The sequence below is a fragment of the Manis javanica genome, chromosome 14 (genome assembly GCF_040802235.1).
Source record: "Manis javanica isolate MJ-LG chromosome 14, MJ_LKY, whole genome shotgun sequence".
In the NCBI taxonomy this organism is placed as follows: Eukaryota; Metazoa; Chordata; class Mammalia; order Pholidota; family Manidae; genus Manis; species Manis javanica.
The window spans coordinates 44,213,016-44,237,752 of NC_133169.1; the positions used below are offsets into that span (position 1 = coordinate 44,213,016).

Consider the following 24,737-nt stretch of genomic DNA (forward strand, 5'->3'; position numbering starts at 1 on the left):
AATATTGAAGTAAAACATATTTACTGAAAGAGAATATACTCTAATATTTAACATAAAGGAACATAACCTTGTCTTCTTCCATGTCATTTTAATAGCAGAGATCTAGGAAGGAGGAAGGCTATGACAGAAAATTTACATTTCCCAAATCTGTATGATTCATCATCAGTATTACTTGAATACATTTTTGGTTTGGTTTTGGGTGAGATGGGAAGCTTTTGAAGAATTTTCTGTAGCAATGTAATTTGATATAATGTACAGTTTAAAAGGATCACTCTGTTTATAATGTGGAGAATAGAGCTAGGAACTAGGTCAGGTAGATACAGGAAGACAACTTCAGAGGCTTTAAAGATGAGAGACAAAGATGGACTGAGTGGAGCAGTTGGACAGCAGGATCAGGTCTCAGGAAAGACGGCTGCTGGGAGGAGTGCAGAGCAAACGTTGGCTCAATGGTTTGGGCTCTAGCGAACTGACAATGGCATTTCTATTTACTGATATTTTGAAAACTTTTCAAATGTCAATATTGAGTAGGAGAAATAGAATTTCATTGTTATGAAGACACTTTTGAAATGCTTGTTAGTTGTGTGAAGTCAGTTGGGCTTCAGATTAGAGTTCTGGGCTGAACATCTAAATATGGAGTCTTCAGAGTTGAAGGGATATCAAAAGGCATAGGATGAGTTGCGATCATTTAGGTAAGAATAGAGGGTTGAGAGTGAGAACTGAGGCAGCTTTGTTCACTGGGAAGCAAGTGAGACAGTAAAAAACAAATGAACAAACAAACAACAGAAATAGAGTCAGTGATACCGAGAAAAAATGGGTGATGACTGTACTGGGGGGATAGGTGAAGGGCATGAGGAGATAAAAACTACCAATTATAAAATTAATTACTATTGGGAAGAAAAATGTAACAGGGAATATATTTACTAATATTTAATATCATTGTGTGGTAAGAGATCATAACTACACTTATAGTGTTGAATAATAATGTATATAATTATTGAAACATTACATTGTATAGCTGAAACCAATATATTATTGGATTAAAACTATACTTTGATAAGTAAATAAAAATAAATAATAAAGAGATAGGGATTGATTGGGTAATACAAAATATTTTCTCAGATTCAGGTGTGAGAATGGCTCAAAGATGGGAAGTGCGATCAGCTGCAGCAGGTGCGGCGTCTTGTTGGATCACAGTGAGCTCTGAACACTGACCATTGTATTTGGCAGCCTGGAGTCCGCTCGGGACCTAGTAAGAAGAGTCAAAACGGAGTTATGCTCAGAGGGCATTTGGGGTAAAATAGAGGGAAAGGAAGGGAACAAGATGAATAAAATATTAATTAATACAGTTTGTCTTTTTGTGCTAAATGAGAGCAGAGAAACGGAGGAGTAGCTAGAAGGGTGTATGACTCCAGTGTGTTTTGTTGCTGTGAGATATTACAGGCAGGTTTAAGGGAAGCATTCTATAAAAGAGAAAATTGGTGATGAATGAAAAAGGGGGAAATTTCTTACAGACAGAAGACATTTGAGAATGGTCAAAAGCTTTGGAATCAATTTCTTGTGTGAGCAAGGCCAGCTCATTAACCACAGCAGGAGGGAAGGCGGAGAGAGCCCCCGCGTGGCACGAGTGACTTACTGTCTTTTGCCTCCTGTTTTCTCGGTGCGACCAGAACCAAGAAGAGCTCCTCTCTGTGAGAACAGGGCGGATTGTTAAAAACTTTAGAATAAAGGCATTTTGGAGAGTAGGTGAGCAATGAACAAGGTAGAGATATCAGGATTGTCAGGTAGTCTTAGGAATCTTTTGGGATTGATTTATAAATTTAAGATAAACATATCTGTGCAATAGTCTAATAACTGCTCCCCACGGGAGCCTAGCAAAGAATGAGCATCCACTGTGTTACCTACAACTGATTATGGCAACAATAATGACAAGAATAATAGGAAAAACAACTGCTATCACTTCTACAGACTTAGCATTCTTTATGTGAGTAAACATGTTGTAATCATTTATGTTTTTCCAGTGCTTAGAACTTGAAGCATGTAATCGGTATGCATCATTGTTCATTTAATGGATTGTTCCCTTTATGTAAATTAAAGGCTGTATAACCCACATTCCTTCCCCTGTGGATCTTCTAGGACAACATGACGTGATTTGGAATCATAAGGTAACATCCTGTTCTTTCAATATGCTAATTATTAAATTCAGGAGTTAACACACTCCCAGCATATCCAATCTTTACTCTTGTGTTTGTGATGGCTTATCTGCTGAAAAGCTGTCTCCACATTTAGTGTGAATTAACGTCCCCAAGCTGCAGTTGTGCTCAGTGAACAGCCTTTGTGTTCCGACAGATCTGATTGACACGATCCAGGTTTCTACTTTTGTGCATGCCTAAGAAGTGATCATTCAGCTCTTGACCTCATTGTTTTTCATAAGGTTTATTTTCTGTTAACATGTAAATGCTCTTTAAATTACCTGATACCTATATACCACTTTCAGGTGTGAATTAGATAGGCCTTAAAATCATTGGCTTATAGTTAAACTATCTGTTGTTTGAAGCTTTTCTTGTTAATGTCTAGCTCATGTATCCTTGGCCATGATAACTGATCTCTGTACCATAGTTTCCTGTCTTAAGCACTAATCAAAAATCAAGAAGTGGGAGAAGCGTCTTATAACAGAAGTTTTCTGTGTCTGTGATGGTTGCTCCTTGAGGTGAAGGAAGTTCTGCCTTTGTCATCTGGCCGCTTAGCACCCTCTGCATGTTCTCAGGATACCACTCTTGCCAGAACTCTCTCTATGCGTTAAGAAGCTTGTTCCTCAGCTACCGGAATCATAGATATTTGTGACTGTATAGGAGACTCTTATATCTGTCCCCTTTATCCCTTGGCTAGATGATCTGTCTCCACAGGAAGGAGAAATGTGTATATTAATTGAAGGGATTATTTTCAGATTCTATCTAGAACTCTAGTAGGCTAATATGGGAACGATTTGGCATCACCCATGGCCACCTGGTGGATAATTAACATAATATTTTTCCAAAGCTACATTGTATGTCCTCGGTGTATTTCTTAAAAGAGCATGTATGACTAGGGGAATAAAAAACAAAATATAACTACAAAATGATATTAAGAGTACCTATGAAGGATTGATGTTGATTTTTAAAAATTTTGTCATTAAATATTTTCTGCATTGAGCAGACTATTGTTTGACATATCATTATTAGAGGTAGTATTCTGTGTTTAAGCACACAAATCAGTTGGATTTCAACACAACACAACCACTTACAGCCTTGAGGAAAGCACTTCACATTTTTGTGACTCAGTTTCTTCATTTTCATAAACATTAAATTTGTACTGTAAGTGGAGTGCTTTTCTGACTAGTTTAGTTTTTGGGTTAGTTTTTATAACCAGCATCATCATCATTACTATAGTCCTCAACACCCAGGGTACATCCTGGATTAAGGGATTAAACTCTAAATTCAAACACCTGAGTATGAACCCTATGGGATGTGGATAGTTTAATACCACCAGGAATCATAGGAGCAACTGGTTCATCGTGATATCCACTTCACTGAATAGAAGGGAGGATTACGTCCACCACTGATATATCTAGTGGTTCTCTGTAAGAGCCTAGAGGTGTACTGAGGTATTGCCATCATAGTTATTTTTACAGTTGCCCTTCACATCTCACCTTGGTCTTTACATGTTCTGTCTCATTTTTATTCCATATCCCTCTAGAAGCAATAAGGGAGATACAATATTTTCTTTATTACTTCTCTCCAGACATATTTTTGTTAATATTAAGAGAAGTTCATTGCTTCAAATACATTTCTAAGGCAATTTCCCTCCTATTGTATTATAATGATAGAATAAAGATGGTTATTCAATGTACTTCTGTGGTAGAGAAGTAATTCCTTATTGGGTACATTTATTTGTATCTTTGTACTAATTTCTATAAATTTTACTTGAATGTTTCATATTTTTTAACAATTCACCATTTTATCATGTATATTTAGGTTATCATTAAACACTACTTAAAATTTTTAATGGGTGTGCATTATACCACTGCGTGACAAAAAGACCTTATTAATCTGTTGCTAAGGTTTTCCTCTCATAACAAGAACATTAAAAATGCCAAACAATTTTCCAATGATTAACATGATTTATTAAAGTGCAATATTTGATAAGCAAGTATTACTGCCCCCAAGTTTTATGATCCTGATACCAGGAAAGACAGAGGTCTAGGGTGGGAACTCTGTCCTGGCTGAGAGCCAGACTTAGGGAGAAAGATCCATGGAGCTGGATACCACCACTGATAACATTAATGGTAATGCATATCATTAAAATTTTTAAAAATATATGTATCATTCAAAAAATTGTATCTGTGTGCATCTTTAGTTGCCATTCTATCATTCTATCTCATTGGAATAAGACATTATGACAAAAACCCACACAGCTCTCTTTGACAAAGAGGAGAAATCCTTGCTTTAAAAATGTTGGGAAAGAAAGGTAACTTAATATTTAAATGTGGTATCTGCACAACTTCAGGGAAAGCAATAGAGAAGGGACCACATGAGTAAAAAATTTATTGAGAGTCACGAAAATCTAAGGGAAAGCACCTACCACGAATATTGGAGGGTCAGTGATTTTAAACCAATCTTACCTAGATATCAAGAGTTACTATGACATCTGTGTTCTGACATGAATAGAAAGTATTCTTGAACAACAGAAGCTATGTTATAATAGTCAGTCTGTTGGTAATAGACACTTTGAGGGTTTTACGAAAGTATTCAAATGGTTTGTATATCAGATGTACAACTGTGTTAGGGTTCTTCAGAGAAACAGAACCCATAGGGATAGATCTATTGATAAGAGATAAATAGATAGATGATAGATAGACAGATGACAGATAAATCAGATGGATAAAGATATACAAATATAGATATATAAATTCTATATAGTTATATAATCATACATAGGCATATATTTTATATATAGATATTCATATAGAGATAGATGTGGCACCAATCACCTATCTATCCACTGAGAGAGAGACAGAGAAGATTTATTATAAGAAACTGGGCCACATAATTATGGAGGCTGAGAAGTCCCGTGATCTCTTTTCTACAAGCAAGAGACCTCATAGACCTGTGGTGAAAGTCCTAGTCCAAATGCAGGAGACCAGTGTCATAGGTCAGACTATCAGAGTGTAGGAGACCAGTGTCATAGGTCACACTGTCAGACAGAGTGCAGGAGACCAGCATCATAGGTCAGACTGTCAGTCAGAGTGCAGGGGACCAGTGTCATAGGTCAGACTGTCAGACAAAGTCTAGGAGACCACTGTCATAAATTAGACAGTCAGACAGAGTGCAGGAGACCAGTGTCATAGGTCAGACTGTCAGACAGATTGCAGGAGACCAGCATTGTAGGTCAGACTGTCAGTCAGAGTGAAGGGGACCAGTGTCGTAGGTCAGACAGTCAGACCAAGTGCAGGAGACCAATGTCTCAGGTCAGACTGTCACACAGCATGTAGGAGACCAGTGTCATAGGTCAGACTGTCAGTCAGAGTGAAGGGGACCAGTGTCGTAGGTCAGACAGTCAGACCGAGTGCAGGAGACCAATGTCGCAGGTCAGACTGTCACAGAGCATGTAGGAGACCAGTGTCATAGGTCAGACTGTCAGATAGAATGCAGTTGTCCAGTGTCGTAGGTCAGACAGTCAGAAAGAATGTATTCTTCCATCCTCGGTCTTTCAGTTCTATTCAGGTCCTGGATGGATTGGATAATGCTCACCCCCATAAAGAAAGGCAAAATTCTTTACTCAGTCCATGAAATCAAGGGATTATCTCATTGGAGACATCCTCACAGATAAATTTTAAAAAATAATTTTAAATAGGTTGTGTCAATCAAAAAACTTGTTTTTATTCTTCTGATTTTCAAAATCCTTCTTTCCAATTTAATATCTTCTCATATTCTTATTTCTCTGAGTTGATAAATCGTCGTTCCCTTTGAAATACTCTTTTCCTTCCTTGCATTCACCGTTTGCTTTTTTACTCTGCCTTTGGTTTGCTGAATGTATTTTGTTTTAGAAAATCTCTTATGTGTCAGCTAATCCTTGCATTTCTGCTGTTAGGAAGGTCTTTGGACAAGAGTAAATCTTAAAAACTGCCAAGTTGTGCTGAACTATGACCCAAGTGATTCATTCATCTAGGAAACAGTCAGCGCCAGTGTGACATTTCCCTGGTTGCCATCTGATTCCCCTGGACAGAGTCTCTCGGGGACTGGAGGCCATGGTGGGGGGCCGGCACCTGAGAGCCCAGCAGCAGGAAGGGGCTGGATGCCTCGCAGTTCACTGTGTAGATGTCCCCTTAGTGACCATGCGCTGCCTATCTTTCCAAATTCAGAGCCTCTTGAAATCACCACCTCCTTAAACTATAAGATGCCCAGCTACATGACATAAGTGTGAAGATGAACAGTCAGGTTTTAACAGCCTTATAAACACACTTTTGACAAAGCCTCCAATTTCAGTACCACCTGTAGTCAATGGCAATACCTGGTCACTCCAGCTTCAAGCTATTGGAGAGTGTTTTTCAGCATGATTTAACTTGCTTCCATTACCAACTTATTTCTCTTAATTACAATAATTATTGGTATATGTAACCTTGCTTAAATTTAATTAAATACTGTTTATTGTTTTTCTTTTCAGCATATTTTATTGCTGTTGTATCCAAATCTCATGATCTTTGGACATTTATACCTAAACTTAAAGTTTTCAGACAGTGCTAAACAATCATATCAAAAAAAAATTAAAATATCTTCTTTAAAAATTGTTATTTTTTCTTATTCTTGAATGATAGTTTAGCTGGGCTTAGAGTTTAGAACTTGTGCATTTTCCTCTGAGCATTTTCCTTTGAGGCTTCCTTTTTGACTCATGGGTTATTTGGAATCATGTAGTATAATTTCCATGTACTCAGAGATTTTTCTAAAATATTTCATTTGTTATGTTATTGATTTTCAGTTTTATTACATGATTACAAGAGGACACAGTCTGTAGAGTTTCATTCTTTTAAATTTTTCATGTTCATTTTATGGCCCATAATATTCTCTTCTTTGGTGAATGTTTTTGGGGACTTCAAAAAAAAGGTATATTCTATTTTTGTTGGGTGAAGACTTTTATCTATTTCTGTCTCCTAGTCAGCGTAACTACGAGTTGTCTTTATATTTTCAGGGTTCATTTCTGCTCATACGAATGTTTCAGCAAGAAAAGGTCAGTGCCATCTTGAGAAAGGCTACTTGGGAACATTGCTAAGTGGCTTACATCTCCACCATGATAATAACTTGACTCCAGCTGTTGAGCAACTCACACACTTAATCTGCTCCTTGTGCTTGTTAGTATCTACTCAGTATAAGAATAGCAATGGGACACAGTTCAAGCATCAATTTTCTCAGCTGAGAATATTGACAGGCAGTGGCCAACTCCTGGACAGGAAATATTTAAAATAAAAATAAATTGAGTAAATAATAACATATTTCAAAGAGGGGCTTGATTGGATAGTAGGAGAAGAAAAAGACAATGAAGCAAGGATGATAAGATGAAAAGCAGGAAAAAAATAACACATAGCTACAATTTATTGGGTCACCCAACAGGGCAAGCAGTGTTTACTGCTATTTTTCTATCTATGAAGTATTATTAGGCTTTAGAAAAGAAAAACTTTTCATGTAACTACTTTGAAAAAGCAACTCCTCTTTAAGCCACATCACAAATAAATATCTCTTCCCTCCCATCTCCAATAAACATCTCTAACTGAGCCTATTGTTTTTTATGATTATGACAGACATTACACTATTCAGCAATACACCGCTCTGCCCCACAGAGCTCTTGTCTAAATCACCTAGAAACTGGTGCAGTGACTCTGGCATAAATCAGAGAATGGGTATGTATTATAATTTATTGTAAGTAGGTGGTATCTTTTGGTATTTCTGAGAGCACAAGGACCTTTAAATTGTTCAATTTACCCTAATGAAATTTTTTAATTCAGGTTTTTGTGTTAAAGTGTTGGGTTCATCATTTAAAATCTGAGTTTAATTTTCAAAAATCCACTTGGATTTAGACTGAGTTGTGTTTTACCACCTTACCAAAAAGGAGATAACATAGAGAATACATGAGGCAGTGAGTTTTATTTTATCCTTTGTTTTATTTAAAGATGGCTTTGTATAATGTAGGTAGAATAGATTTGAAACAAATATGTACCATATTTGTAATCACACAGAGATTGAGTTTGGGTTTAAACATCCTTCTGTCTCATGGGATGAGAGCCTGCACATCCTCGGGAATAAGTACCCCAGAGGATTATCACTCTCATGGGTATGTCTTATGAAAATTCTAAATAAAAGAAGAATATAGCAAAATGTATGCAGGAAGCACTTCTTAGTACCCAAGATGTCATTCAGATACCAAACTTAAAAAGTAAAACTGCATTTAAACAGAAAGCTAGGAAAACTGTAGGAGCATGTCTCTCCTTTCAGGTTTATGTAATTGAGTTTTTGGAGTGCGGTTACATTCATTTAAAAAAATTTAAACAGGTATAGCAGATAACATAATTTGTTGGTTTTCTAATATTGAAATGTTGGTACTTAATATGCTATTAAAAAATCATGAATTCATCCAAATAACTCTGCAAACAGCATTTCTCCCTGTGGAAGAGTTAATAGGTGGACAAAATGGACAGACTTTTTCTTACCAAAATTTCTTGTAAATTATTAGGAATAAAGAATAATTCATGAAGTACTGCCTTTGACCTAAGCCCTCCCTCCTCTACTTAGAATTCAGACTCTCCACTGTAGAGTGGGTGCAGATCATGATTTTCAAATTAGTTCCAGTCAAAAACTCAATTTATTATTTCCCCTCACGCTGTCCCCCTTCCTCAGGAGTCTTTGCAGGGCCCCCTTCACCTCTTTGTTCTGCAGGGTGTAGATGAGGGGGTTCAGCAATGGTGTAACCATGGTGAAGAAGAAGGTGACAAACTTGCCGTGTTTGGAAGCAAGTTGGTTCTTAGGGTCTGTGTACACCATGGCCACTGTCCCATAGAACATGATGACCACGCTGAGGTGGGGGAAGCAGGTGGCAACGGCCTTCTGCCTTCCCTCCTCAGACTGGATTTTCCCCAAGACTTGAGCTATGAAGCCATAGGAATTCAGGATCAACCCCACTGGCACGATGGTGAAGAGAACAGCAGAGATGGTCATCTGCCACTCACTGGCAGCGGTGTCCCCACAGGCCAGGCATATGAGTTCAGGAACTTGGCATAAAAAGTCATCCAGGTGGCGGTGAGCACCGAAGGGCAGCTGGAATGTGACGGGGGTTTGGGTCACAGATTCCATCAGGCTGCACAGCCAGGCCGTGAGCACCAGCTTCCAGCACAGCGGACGGTTCATGATGACAGTGTAGTGCAGGGGCCGGCAGATAGCGACGTAGCAGTCAAAGGCCATTACCACCAGCATGACGCCTTCTGTGGCCCCAAGACAGAGCAACACACAGACTTGGAGAACACAGCCTGTGTAGGTGATGCTCTTGTCTGGCCCCCACAGGTTGGACAACATCTGGGGCACAGCAGCTGTGGTGTAGCAGAGATCCAGGAAGGAGAGATTGCTGAGGAAGAAGTACATCGGGGTGTAGAGACGAGGGTCCACGCAGGAGAGCAGGATGATGGCTGAGTTGGAGAGGACGATCATGGTGTACAAGAGGATCACAGCCCAGAAGAGAACAGTTTCTAGCTGTGGCTTTTCAGAGCAGCCCAGAAGGATGAAGCCGGCTGGGAAGCTCTTGTTGGTCATGCCTACTGCTTTTGGCTTTGGGGTTTGCATGTAATTGTAAACAATGTTGTGAACAAGTTTTGCAGAAAGGCTTTACTTTCACTTATTTGGAGAATGCAAGCATTAATAGCTTTCCAGGGAGTTTTGGGAAATGGGATATATGGGTATTTTTTACAACATTAGACCAATAGGATATTATATTTTTCATAAGGCTATGGTTTTAACATTAAAGTAGTTTGGTAGCACACTAAAGTTGGGACTCCTATCCACAATCTTTAATCACAAAATACAGTAGACACCTTCATAATCACCTTAGATCATGTGAATGTTCCTCCAAGTTTATTCTTGCAGTCATGCATATAGAATGTCTAAAATATTTGGAACTGCATGTAGAACACCAAGTTTTATCTTTGAAATACATAGCCCTCCAATACAACAGAGCATTTATTTTCATTGCTTGATATTGTGAATAGGAACAAGCAAACTGAAGTTATCCACAAAATAAGGCTGTTCTGTTCTCCATGTAGGCTCTAAACCATGAAGACCCTGAATAAAAGTCATTTTCAAGTATATGAAAAATAACCTTGGGATTGGAGACATACCAGTTTTTAAATGAGGGAAGCCTAGCTTGGATACCTGGTTCTTTCATTTAACTAAAGTAATTCAACTCTACTTAAGCAAACAACTTAAAAAATGAGTCTATATTCTTATATGAGAAATGGTTATAACCTTCACCTCTGGGGAATAACCGTAGATATAATTGTTTAATTGTGCCCGCTACCTTAACAACAAAATGGTAAGCATTATAATCACAGTGAAATGAAAGCATTATAAATGCCCTTTAATTCTTGCACGACAAATGTCCATTATTGTGCTCCTCCATAATCACTTGGCATACTAAATAAATTTCAATAAAGAACCAGAATTTAATGATAGAAAAAAATCTAAGTGAAAGATGATGCAGAGGCATTAATTAAACAATAGAATCATAGCACATTCCATTTTTCATTACTGTCCTGGAATATTAATTCCTGTCTCCTAGGAGCAGTTAAATAATTCAGAGGATATCAAGAATGTGGAAGGTATAGGACAAAAAAATGCTGTCAGGTGGAGGAAACTGACTTTTAGATTATGAAAATTAAATTTTGGAAGTGGCAAAACAATGCACAGATTTTGAGGAATATACAGGGTTATGCTTCTCTTCAACAGCGACTTTCTGTCTCTATTTAGCAAGTGCTGTGTACCAGCCACTGTGCTCTGACGTGGGAATACACTGGGAAAGAGAGAAATGAAATCCCTGATTTTGCAGAACTCAGAGACCCATGGGAGATAGAGACAGCAAGGGCAGAAACAAGTAAATAAATAAGAATTCAACCATTTTTAAGATAAGTCTAAAACATAAAAAAAAATGAGGGTATTACAATTTAGGGTAACACTAAAAGGTGGAAGAATAGAGAAAGATAATTCACAGAGGGGAAATGGGAGGACCTTCTGGTGCTGAGGAAATGTGCCTGCTACAAAAAGTCCAGCTGAATGGGGCAGAGCGGGAGCTGTGTGGCTGGATGTGGTCAGGAACGTCCGCTGAACTCAGCTTCTTGGCGCTACATTCCCGTGATCATGCCCTGAGCCGATCCCATCATCTTCGGTGCAGATACCCCTGAATTAACTACAGAATATCCATCTGCTACTTCTTCCGTCCTCTCTGTACCCACAGAGTTTGTTTCCTATACTCACCTTGGTCTGCCTCAGAATGCAATACTACATTAAAGTTGGTATTTAGGTAAAATGTTTTATTTTCATCTGGTTTTTTTTTATTGAAGTATAGCTGATACACAACATCTATTGGTTTCAGGTGTACAACGTCATGATTCAACAATTAAATACATTATGGAATGCTTACCATGAAAATAATTCACAGGGATAAAAAGTACAGCAGGGGGGATATTGTCGAGTAATATTGTAACATCTGGATTTTGTTTTGAAATGATATCATGGGTTCAATTTCCTTTATCTAAAGAAAAATAAACTCATATCAATGGTATTATGCGAATGTTTTTGCTAAAATTATGTTGAATTATTTTTTAAAGCCTATAGTCTATAAATGCTTCTAATGAGCACTACAGATTATTTAACACACATGTGGAAAAAAGGAGAAATAAAAACATCTCTAACCCCACCATCAAATATAATCTTTCCTTTAAAACATTTGTTTCTTTTTTTTGACACATTTTTAAATGAATAATGTATATACAAATACAAATATTTTACATAAAAGGTATATCTAGAATACAACTTAAATGTGATAGCTCTCTATATATGCAAATATTATAATTGTGTACATGTTCTCATGACTAAATACTTCGGAAATATTACTTTTTTAATATGCAATTAGAAGTGCCATAGAATTTTACCTAAGCAACAGATCCTATACAAAAAGTATTTTATTATTTTTAAAGAAAGTTTCTTCAAATTTTTTAACAAAACAACATGGATATAGCCATCTCTATGAATAATGCTGACTGAGAATACATTTTATTAAGAAAGTATTGTCTTTCAGGCTCATATTGCTTCCCAGGAAGGATCTACGCCCTGATCTGCCACAGAGGACAGTCCTAGCCTTTTAATTTTTCCCACAACCAATGATAATCATCAATTTTCCTGTCTGTGATTCATAAAATAAGGATAAACACCCTATTATGGATTTAATATGCATTTTTTTGCTAATATGTTCACCTGTTTCTGCATATTCTTCACCAAAATGTTTGTGATATTTTTAACTTGATTTATCTTTTTCTGCTTAATATGTAAGAAATGGTTCCACATTACTGACTTTCAATTTTTGATGTATACCCACATGAACTTTACATTTTAAAACATCTTTTAGCATAGTTTGTATCTTTCTTCTTCTCAGATACTATTTTTTTCTTTTTCGAATTGTAATTTGTATTGCGTGGTGTTTCCTTCATCAAATTTGCTCATGCTTTACGTATTTCCCTATACGTTTGTTTTGTTAAATTGGAGTTTCATTTTCTACATCTAAATCTTTAATCAATCTTATTTTTTTTGTGGGGGAGGGCATCTCTCATATTTATTGATCAAATGGTTGTTAACAACAATAAAATTCTGTATAGGGGGGTCAATGCTCAATGCACAGTCATTAATCCATCTCAAGCCTAGTTCTCTTCAGTCTCCAATCTTCTGAAGCATAATGACCAAGTTCTTACATGGTGAACGAATTCTTACATAGTGAATAAGTTCTTACATGGTGAACAGTACAAGGGCAGTCATCACAGAAACTTTCGGTTTTGATCACGCATTATGAACTATAAACAATCTGGTCAAATATGAATATTCAATTGATTTTTATACTTGATTTATATGTGGATACCACATTTCTCCCTTTATTATTATTATTATTTTTAATAAACTGATGAAGTGGTAGGTAGATGCAAGATAAAGGTAGAAAACATAGTTTAGTGTTGTAAGAGAGCAATTGTAGATGATCAGGTGTGTGCCTGTAGACTATGTGCTAATCCGAGCTACACCAGGGCAATAGAACATCCACGGATGCAGAAGCTTTCTCTCAACATGGGGGGGGGGGTGAGGTTCTAAGCTTCACCACTGTTGTTCCCCAATTTCTCACCTGATAGCCCCCCTGTGAACTGTGCCTGTCTTAGGTTGTTCCTCCCTTGAGGAATCTTACCATCTCTGGCTAACCAGTCATCTTCCGGGGCCATACAGGGAAATGTAAAGTTGGTAAGTGAGAGAGAAGCCATATTGTTTGAAAAGGTTAGCTTTTTACTTCTTTTCAGATTTATGCCCTGTGACTTCTATGCCCAGCACTTGTCTCGAGGTATCTTTACCACCTGGAGAAATTATGATACTCAGTAAATTCGATATGAGGCACGAATTCTATTTAAGGGTTGTAATAAGGAAGGAGGAAGAAAATCTATAGAGGTAGCATATAGAATAAAACATGGGAGGATTGATTATTTCTTTGACATATCTTCTTGTAGAGTACCTTAAGCATGTATAGGTATTAAACTACTAACTAACTTGCACACACATATTTACATAATAGGAATACGGTGACATAAACAAAGCAAATCTATAATTACCAGCCATCTCCAGTGAAGCCAAGAAAACCATTTAGACACCCTAGGCATTTGTGAAAATTAGTCTATGATATGATGGATATTGTCCAACTGTACATGAACAGTCTGACAGATGTCAGACAAATTAAAGCAACCCATTTCTGGGATCTGTTCACATCCTATAAGTTCTTTTAACTGTAGATAGTCCATAGTCATAAGATTTTGTAGCACTACAACTTGCACCCCTCCCAACTCCTGATTGAGTTCCAACAGTACAGATCCAGTCAAATTCATTGTCTCACTGTATGCACATGCCAGCCTAAACATCTCCCTCCTCATTCCAATGGCAAGTCCAGGAAACGGTGGGGTGGACGCAGCCACAACCACAGCATCGCCTGGATCCCTGTGGAGGCTTTTTGATGATCATCCGCTGGCACGAGTCCTCCACAGAGTGCTGATGCCGGAAGCTCCTCCTCATATCGTATCTTAGTTCATTTTCTGGGTATCCAAGCTAGGCCTTGATCTTCTGCATAGAAACAAACAGACACTTTGCCCACACTTTGACATGCCCTCTATACCACTGTGCAGAACTCATTGGAGGTCAGCACACAGGAACTGATTTTTTTTAAAATCTTTAATCTACACTTATATGAAGAATACTATGTTTACTATGCTCTCCCCTATATCAGGTCCCCCCCAAAAACCACATTACGGTCACTGTCCATCAGCATAGCAAAATGTAGAATCTCTACTTGTCCTCTCTGTGTTGTACAGCCCTCCCTCCCCTTTCTCCCTTCCCCCACTATGCATGCTAATCTTAATATCCCCCTTCTTCTTCTCCCCCTTATACCCCCCTGCCCACCCATCCTCCCCAGTTCCTTTCCCTTTGGTACCTGTTAGTCCATTTTTGGGTTCTGTAATTCCGCTGCTGTTTTGTTGCTTCAGTTTTTCCTTTTTTCTTATACTACTCAGATGAGTGAAATCATTTGGTATTTCTCTTTCTTTGCTTGGCTTATTTCGCTGAGCATAATACTCACCAGCTCCATTCATGTTGCTGCAAATGGTAGGATTTTTCCTCTTCTTATGGCTGAGTAGTATTCCATTGTGTATATGTACCACATCTTCTTTATCCATTCATGTGTCGATGGACATTTAGGTTGCTTCCAATTCTTGGCTATTGTAAATAGTGCTGTGATAAACATAGGGGTGCATCTGTCTTTCTCAAACTTGATTGCTGCATTCTTAGGGTAAATTCCTAGGAGTGGAATTCCTGGGTCAAAAGGTAGGTCTGTTTTGAGCATTTTGATGAACCTCCATACTGCTTTCCACAATGGTTGAACTAATTTACATTCCCAACAGCAGTGTAGGAGGGTTCCCCTTTCTTCACAGCCTCGCCAACATTTGTTGTTGTTTGTCTTTTGGATGGCAGCTATCCTTACTGGTGTGAGGTGATACCTCATTGTAGTTTTAATTTGCATTTCTCTGATAATTAGCGATGTGGAGCATCTTTTCATGTGTCTGTTGGCCATCTGTATTTCTTTTTTAGAGAACTGTCTGTTCAGTTCCTCTGCACATTTTTTAATTGGATTATTTGTTTTTTGTTTGTTGAGGCGTGTGAGCCCTTTATATATTCTGGACGTCAAGCCTTTATCGGATCTGTCATTTTCAAATATATTCTCCCATACTGTAGGGTTCCTTTTGTTCTATTGATGGTATCTTTCGCTGTACAGAAACTTTTCAGCTTAATGTAGTCCCACTTGCTCATTTTTGCTGTTGTTTTCCTTGCCCAGGGAGGTATGTTCAAGAAGAGGTCACTCATGTTTATGTCTAAGAGGTTTTTGCCTATATGTTTATGTCTAAGAGGTTTTTGCCTATGTTTTTTTCCAAGAGTTTAATGCATTCATGACTTACATTCAGGTCTTTGATCCATTTTGAGTTTACCTTTGTATATGGGGTTAGACAATGGTCCAGTTTCATTCTCCTACATGGAGCTGTCCAGTTTTGCCAGCACCATCTGTTGAAGAGACTGTCATTTTGGCATTGTATGTCCATGGCTCCTTTATCAAATATTAATTGACCATATATGTTTGGGTTAATTTCTGAAGTCTATAATCTGTTTCACTGGTCTGTGGCTCTGTTCTTGTGCCAGTACCAAATTGTCTTGATTAATATGGCTTTGTAGTAGAGCTTGAAGTTGGGGAGTGAGATCCCCCCTACTTTATTCTTCTTTCTCAGGATTGCGTTGGCTATTCGGGGGCTTTGGTGTTTCCATATGAATTTTTGGATTATTTGTTCCAATTCATTGAAGAATGTTGCTAAAAATTTGATAGGGATTGCATCAAATCTGTATATTGCTTTAGGCAGAATGGCCTTTTTGACCATATTAATTCTTCTTAGCCATGAGCAGGGGATGAGTTTCCATTTGATAGTCTCCCCTTTAATTTCTCTTAAGAGTGACTTGTAGTGTTCAGAGTATAAGTCTTTCACTTCTTTGGTTAGGTTTATTCCTAGGTATTTTATTCTTTTTGATGCAATGGTGAATGCAATTGTTTTCCTGATTTTATCTTTCTATTGGTTCATTGTTAGTGTATAGGAAAGCTACAGATTTCTCTGTGTTAATTTTGTATCCTGCAACTTTGCTGTATTCCGATATCAGTTTAGTATTTTTGGGGAGGTGTCTTTAGGGTTTTTTATGTACAGTATCATATCATCTGCAAATAGTATCAGTTTAACTTCTTCTTTACCAAACTGGATTCCTTGTATTTCTTTGTTTTGTCTGATTGCCGTGGCTAGGACCTCCAGTACTATGTTAATAACAGTGGGAAGAGTGGGCATCCCTGTCTGGTTCTCGATCTCAGAGGAAATGCTTTCCGCTTCTCGCTGTTCAGTATAATGCTGTCTGTGGGTTTATCATATATGGCCTTTATTATGTTGAGGTACTTGCCTTCTATTCCCATTTCGCTGAGAGTTTTTATCATGAATGGATGTTGAATTTTGTCGAACGCTTTTTCAGCATCTATGGAGATGATCATATGGTTTTTGTCTTTCTTTTTGTTGATGTGGTGGATGATGTTGATGGATTTTCGAATGTTGTAGCATCCTTGCATCCCTGGGATTCATCCCACTTGGTCATGGTGTATGATCCTTTTGATATACTGTTGAATTCTGTTTGCTAATATTTTATTGAGTATTTTTGCATCTACATTCATCAGGGATATTGGTCTGTAATTTTCTTTTTTGGTGAGGTCTTTTCCTGGTTTTGGAATTAGGGTGATGTTGGCTTCATAGAATGAGTTTGCAAGTATTCCCTCCTCTTATATTTTTTGGAACACTTTAAGGAGAATGGGTATTATGTCTTCTCTTGTGTCTGATAAAATTCCGAGGTAAATCCGTCCGGCCCCGGGGTTTTGTTCTTGGGTAGTTTTCTGATTACCGTTTCAATTTCTTTGCTCGTAATTGGTTTGTTTAACTTTTGTGTTTCTTCCTTGGTCAGTCTTGGGAGGTTGTATTTTTCTAGGAAGTTGTCCCTTTCTTCTAGGTTTTCCAGCTTGCTGGCATATAGGTTTTCATAGTCGTCTTTAATAATTCCTTGTATTTCTGTGGGGTGTGCCATGATTATTCCATTCTCATTTCTGATTATGTTGATTTGTGTTGATTTTCTTTTTCTCTTAATCAGTTTGCCTAGAGGCTTATCTATTTTGTTATTTTCTCAAAGAATCAGCTCTTGGTTTCATTGATTTTTGCTATTGTTTTATTCTTCTCAATTTTGTTTATTTCTTCTATGATCTTTATTATGTCCTTCCTTCTGCTGACTTTAGGCCTCATTTGTTATTCTTTTTCAAGTTTTGTTAGTTGTGATGTTATACTATTTATTTGGCATTGTTCTTCCTTCTTCAGGTGTGCCTGGATCGCTATATACTTTCCTCTTAGGACTGCTTTCACTGCATTACCACAGAAGTTGGGGCTTTGTGTTGTTGTTGTCATTTGTTTCTATATATCCCTTGATCTATATTTTGATTTGTTCATTGATCCATTGATTATTTAGAAGCATGTTGTTAACCCTCCATGTGTTTGTGTGCCTTTTTGTTTTCTTTGTAGAATTTATTTCTAGTTTTATGCCTTTGTGGTCTGAAAAATTGGTTGGTAGAATTTCCATATTTTGGAATTTACTGAGGCTCTTTTTGTGAGCTAGTATGTGGTCTATTCTGGAGAATGTTCCATGTGCACTTGAGAAGAATGTATATCCTGTTGATTTTGGATGTAGAGTTCTATAGATGTCTGTTAGGTCCATCTGTTCTAGTGTGTTGTTCAATGCCTGTGTGTCCTTTCTTATTTTCTGCCCAGTGGATTTATCCTTTGGGGTGAGTGGTGTGTTGATGTCTCCTAAGATGAATGCATTGCAGTCTATTTCCCTCTTTAGTTCTGTTAGTATTTGTTTCACATATGCTGGTGCTCCGGTGTTGGGTGCTTATATATTTAGAATGGTTACATCCTCTTGTTGGACTGAGCCCTTTATCATTATGTAGTGTCCTTCTTTATCTCTTGATACTTTCTTTGTTTTGTAGTCTATTTTGTCTGATATTAGTACTGCAACCCCTGCTTTATTCTCGCTGTTGTTTGCCTGAAATATGTTTTTCCATCCTTTGACTTTTAGTCTGTGCTTGTCTTTGGGTTTGAGGTGAGTTTCTTGTAAGCCGCATATAGATGGGCCTTGCTTTTTTATCCATTCTATTACTCTATATCTTTTGATTTGTGCATTAAGTTCGTTTACATTTAGGGTGACTATTGAGAGATATGTACTTATTGCCATTTGCAGGCTTTAGATTCGTGGTTACCAAAGGTTCAAGGTTAACTTATTTAGTATCTTACTGCCTAACTTAGCTCGCTTATTGAGCTGTTATATACACTGTCTGGAGATTCTTTTCTTCCTCCCTTCTTATTCCTCCTCCTCCATTTTTCATATGTTGTATGTTTTGTTCTGTGCTCTTTTTAGGAGTGCTCCCAACTAGAGCAGTCCCTGTAGGTTGCCCTGTAGAGGTGGTTTGTGGGAAGCAAATTCCCTCAGCTTTTGTATGTCTGGGAATTGTTTAATGCCACCATCATATTTAAATGATAGTCGTGCTGGATACAGTATCCTTGGTTCAAGGCCCTTCTGTTTCATTGCATTAAATATATCATGCCATTCTCTTCTGGCCTGTAGGGTTTCTGTCGAGAAGTCTGATGTTAGCCTGATGGGTTTTCCTTTATAGGTGACCTTTTTCTCTCTCTCTGCTTTTAAAACTCTTTCCTTGCCTTGATCCTTGCCATTTTAATTATTATGTGTCTCGGTGTTGTCCTCCTTGGATCCTTTCTGTTTGGGGTTCTGTGTATTTCCATGGTCTGTTCGATTATTTCCTCCCCCAATTTGGGGAAGTTTTCAGCAATTATTTCTTCAAAGAGACTTTCTATCCCTTTTCCTCTTTCTTCTTCTTTTGGTACCCCTATAATACGAATATTATTCTTTTTGGATTGTTCACATAGTTCTCTTAGTGTTGTTTCGTTCCTGGAGATCCTTTTATCTCTCTCTATGTCAGCTTCTATACCTTCCTGTTCTCTGGTTTCTATTCCTTCAATGGCCTCTTGCATCTTATCCATTCTGCTTATAAATCCTTCCAGGGATTTTTTCACTTCTGTGGTCTCCTTCCTGACATCTGTGATCTCCCTCCGGACTTCATCCCATTTCTCTTGCATTTTTCTCTGCATCTCATCCCGTTGCTCTTGCATTTTTCTCTGCATCTCTGTCAGCATGTTTATGATTTTTATTTTGAATTCTTTTTCAGGAGGACTGGATAGGTCTGTCTCTTTCTCAGGTGTTGTCTCTGTGATTTTTGTCTCCCTGTATTTTTGCCTTTTCATGGTGATAGAGATTGTTTGCAGAGCTGGTACGAGTGACAGCTGGATGAACTTTCCTTCTTGTTGGTTTGTGGCCTGCCTGTCCTGGGAGAATAGCTACCTCTAATGGCTTATTCTTGGCAGCTGTGTGCAGACAGGGCTCCTGCTACCTGTCCGGTTGCTACGGAGTTTATGTCCACTGTTGCTGTGGGGGTGGCCTGGTTGGGGCTGCTTCTCCAAAATGTTGGAGCCCCGTTGGATGGGGAATGGCCAAGAGGCTATTTATCTCTGTAATGGGCCTCTGTGCTCCCTGTTACCTTGGGGGTTACAGTGCACAGAGATCCCCAGATTCCCTGCCTCTGGGCTAAGTGTTCTGTCCTGCCCCTGTAAGACTTCCTAAAAGCCCTCTCCAAACCAAAACAACAACAGCAACAACGAAAGAGGAAAAAGAAAAAAAAGGAAAAAAACACGCGATTTTCTTTGTCCTCAGGCGCTGATCTCAGGCACCCGCTCACCGGTCTTGCTGCCCTGTTTCCCTAGTATTGGGTTCCCTGTCCCTTTAAGGCTTCCAAAAAGCACTCACCAAAAAAAAGGGAAAAATGCGCGATTTTCTTTGTCCTTGGGCGCTGGTCTCAGGCACCCGCTCACTGGCCTTACTGCCCTGTTTCCCTAGTATTGGGGTCCTTGTCCCTTTAAGGCTTCCAAAAAGCACTCGCCAAAAAAGAAAAAAAAAACTGCTCCAGTTTCTTTCCACCCGCCGGGAGCCGGGGGGAGGGGCGCTCGGGTCCCACTTGGCCGGGGCTTGTATCTTACCCCCTTCGCAAGGCGCTGGGTTCTCGCAGGTGTGGATGTGGTCTGGATGTTGTCCTGTGTCCTCTGGTCTCTATTTTAGGAAGTGGTCTTTGTTATATTTTCATAATTCTATGTGGTTTGGGAGGAGAGTTCCTCTGCTCTACTCACACTGCCATCTTGGCTCTGCCCCAGGCCATGCTTTTTTCAATCTTATTTTTTACATGTGAAATTGGGACCTAAATTTGATTCCTAATTTGTTACTATCTTATCAAAATATTTTATTGAAAAATATTTTCTTAGTTTATTTCATCACAATTTTTCTGCTTTTACTTGCCAAGAACTCTGCTAAAGTGATGGCATGGAGCCACACATCACATCATCGTGGTCATGGACAAAAATTTGACAATCTGTAAGGGGAATGATTTCTTTCTCTCCACCATTTCCTATTTTTTCAGATAATAACACTATAAACTTTCTGTAATTGCACTGGGAGTATTTAATAAGTAGCTTAATACATACATGTTAGTTCTAAATGAACAATAAATTCTTTAAGGCTGACCCTGTTTCAGATTACTATACAGTGCCCATAGATGTGAAATCATTAACCTCTAGGGTTTATGCTAAGTTACATTGTACTAAATATTGCATTACACTTCTCGGTATCCCATTTAATATCAGGGATTTTAAAAATTTACTGTCATGACATGATAAATGAAATACTGGGCATAAAATTTCTGTAACAAAACAGCAAAAAATTAAGTTATGATTCTGTATGTGGTGTGTGTTAAGAAACAGATTCTCCATAAAGTACGAGGAGTTATTGAGACTGAAAAGACCATAATGATAAAGTATGCATCTTAAAATACACTTGACACATTTTCTGTTCCCTGAAATTCCACATAAATTTGGGTAGGTTCCCTTCGAGTCCAAGGAAATGTTAATGAGTCTTAAACTTATGTGAGTCTGATTTGTTCCTTTCTTGTTTTCTAACATCTCAACCTCAGATGTAAGCTTACCTGTGCTGGAAAGAAGTCAGTGGCAGGATCCAGATAATAAGCTTTAGGCTGCCTGGGAGCCATCTGATGACCTTCCAGCTTTGAGTCCTTCTCTCAAGCTTCCCCACGTGAGGCGACTCCCACCTAGATATATAGCATTGTCTGTTGTCATTCAGATGTGAGAAAAGGGGTGAAAACATTTCCGTTGAGGGGAAGAGCATAAGAAGCTTAGAGGGAACAACTCAGGAGGTCCCCAGGGGACTCATTATGTGGTTCATTAGCTAGCATTCCAAAGAGTTTAAAAAGCTTGGAAAAAAATGATCCCCATGTTTTCAGTATGTGAACTGAGCTAGCACTTTACCTTGTTCCATTTGACTGTCTTCAGGTGATCCTTACTTAACACTATGAAGCAGTTGGTACACTGACTCTATCTGTTAAAAATTTTTAAGTCACCAGTTTGCATATTCATTCCACAGATGTTCAATAAATTTCCAACTCTTATGTTACACATTGAAAACACAAAAGAGATGAAAGGAAATAAGAAAGAATGAAAATAATAATCTTTATCAGTTTGAAATTGATTGCCCTTATCATTATATAAAAAAAAGTCAGAGGACATTAAAGGAGTCAAAGCAGTATTTACATGAGAGAAAAGAATCAGTTGGGTTTAGAGACTAAAGATAGAGAGGAAGATAAAATAACCCAGTTTTATCTAATACATGCAATGAGGGGTAGCATACATATATATATATAGGATTCTTTAATGGTTCATTAATTATCATTATAGGAAATACATGTAACATGTAAAAAAATCTGAAAGTCTTTAAGCACATTTCAAAGCCAAATTCTGAATTACATATACTGACAACTAAAATTAGAAACCTGTAAGTGTATAAAATTCAGGCATCATTTATAAAATGTAAATAAGGAACATGTGATAATACAGGAAAGAAAAGCAAAAGCAGGTATGACATCAACATGACACGGGTATGAATCCCATCAATTTACTCCCCCAAAAACATGAAAAATACATCATCTGTCCATGGACAAAAGGGCTTTTGAAGAAACTGTGAGATCTTCATCCATATACAAACTACCCTGGGGAAGTCTCACCCACACACGCATCAGGTCACAGGCAGACAGAACTCAGTCCTAGCTGTGAGGCCTGCAGTGGCCAGAGAGCCAGGTCTGGACTTTCTCCAGTGCACTTGTGACCCCGTGAGGGGCGATCACAGACAGAAGAAAAGAAACTTTGTTGATATCCAGGTTTCCAGAGGAGAATTTCTAGCACACTGCTGGAGAGAAAAAAATACAAATTTGGACACATTGAAGTGAGTGAAAGGACCAGTTTATCTAGATAAATAATTTATTAATGAGCACAACAAAAACATAATATAAGGGAGAGAAATAGAATTTTTGTAGGTAATTTAAGCTAAAATGTTCCCAGTGTAAAATAGACCGCAGTGTCTTGGAGAGGTTTTGCATAAGCCTCATGGTTACTACATAGTGAAAGTCCACAGAGGATTCACAGAAGAGAAAGAGAAAGGAATGAAAGCATTCCACGTGGAAATCACAACTTTATGACGGATTTCAGCCAGAAGAAAGGGACAAGGCCAGAACAAAACAGCTAGAAAACACTGGGATGTCCTTAGTAAATCTGTACCAATAAACAGTTATATTAAGTGTAAATGACTCCAGTTGTCCAATGAAAAGATGCTGGGATGAGAGAATTAAACTAGAAGCGGTCGGAGGACAATGGCAGGACAGGATGTCACCGCGACGACAGCCTCCCCCACACACGCCAGGAGCAGCTGGGATGAGGGCACCTAACCGGGAGCTCCCCGAAGGCCGCAGAGCAGACCGCCTGCCCCTGGCGAGGAGGAGAAGCCCGCACCGGGAAGGCAGAGCCGCTGCATCCTGGACCCTCCGAGCCCACGGGCAGGAGCAAGAGGCCCAGCGTGGAAGGTGCCCGTGAGCAGGTACCCGGCATGCCTGGCTCCGGGGATCTGATTCAGAAAGACAATTCCCCATTGCACTGGCTTTGGAGGCTGGCAGGGTGGGACACTGGAGGGCGTGGAGCACTGAGGGGGGCTGAGATTCCATCACTTGGGGAGGACTGGAGTGCTTTGTGGGTCCCTCTGAGACCCAACACAGAGGAGACGTTTGAAAGGCTTTCTAGCCTTAGGAAGTGTGCAGAGGGCCACAGCTCTGAGGGAGCCGTCTAAGGAGGAGAAGGACACTTTCCAGCATTCCCGCAGATGATTGCAGCCAGGCGGTAGTGGGGCCATCTCTGAAGCCCTCCCCCTGCAATGCTGGCTCAGGCCCTGCCTTCCCTGCAGCCCTGCCTCCCCAGGTACACCCCCCAGGGGTTCTCGACCATTGCTGACAGACATACAGGGCCATCTGACCCATAGCACACCCCGGCAGAAACAGCTGCATGTCACAGAAAAGGACACTCAAGAGGTGAGCAATGGAGAGCCATTCTGACCAGGAGACAGGCAGGAGGTTGGCCCCTCCCACAGCCCCACCTCAGCAAGTGTCAGCTGCAGAAGAGAAGCAGGCTCATGAGAGCAGGGGGTGTGAGCTGTGGGCCCCACAAGATGCCTGCTGCATAAATACATGACTCTCCAGGCCAGGAGACTGGCATCTAATTCAAAGGAGGAAGCCCAGAGGCCCGGACAGAATGAGGAGGCAGAGGAATATATGCCAAACAGAAGAACAAGACAAAACACCAAAACATTCCTATATGAAATGGAGATAAGCAATTTCCCTAAAAAGAATTCAGCATACAGGTTTAAAGATGCTCACTGAACTGGGGAAAGAATTGGTAATCAGAGTGAGAACTTCAACAGAGGCACAATGTATGTGGGAGTCATTGAGAGCTTCAGAATAAATATCCACAATGAAAAATGCAGTAGAATGAACAGTGGGCTGCAGGAGGCAGAGGACCGCACTGGTGAGCTGGGAGGTAGGGCTGTGCAGAGTAAAAAAGATGAGGAACAGAAGGAAAAAATTAGAAAAAAGGGAAGATACTGAGAGAGCTCTGTAATAACTCCAGATGAAACATTATTCTCATAATAGGGATTCCAAAATGAGGAGAGACACAAAGTGGTAGAAAGTCAATTAGGTGAATCCTACCTAACATATGAAGAAGAGCTAATATGCATCCTTCTTAAAGT

The 24,737-nt window shown here is 39.0% G+C and overlaps 1 protein-coding gene across 1 annotated transcript; it reads right to left on the minus strand.

Moving 5' to 3' along the window:
• Positions 1-1,138: 1,138 nt before the first annotated feature.
• LOC140846000 (olfactory receptor 2H1-like) lies at positions 1,139-9,827 on the minus strand. Its single transcript, XM_073221433.1, has 2 exons — positions 8,904-9,827; positions 1,139-1,246 (listed from the first exon to the last, which is right to left on the minus strand). The coding sequence occupies exons 1-2, from the start codon at positions 9,825-9,827 to the stop codon at positions 1,139-1,141; spliced, it is 1,032 nt and encodes a 343-aa protein (XP_073077534.1).
• Between the last annotated feature and the right edge of the window lie 14,910 nt (positions 9,828-24,737).

Bases quoted from the DNA above. Each gene is read 5' to 3' on its own strand.
- LOC140846000 (XM_073221433.1), bottom strand. From the start codon at position 9,827: ATGACCAACAAGAGCTTCCCAGCCGGCTTCATCCTTCTGGGCTGCTCT. The intron at 1,247-8,903 runs GTGAGGGGAAAT...TCTTCTTACTAG, and splicing joins TCCTGAGGAAGGGGGACAGC to GTCCCGAGCGGACTCCAGGC.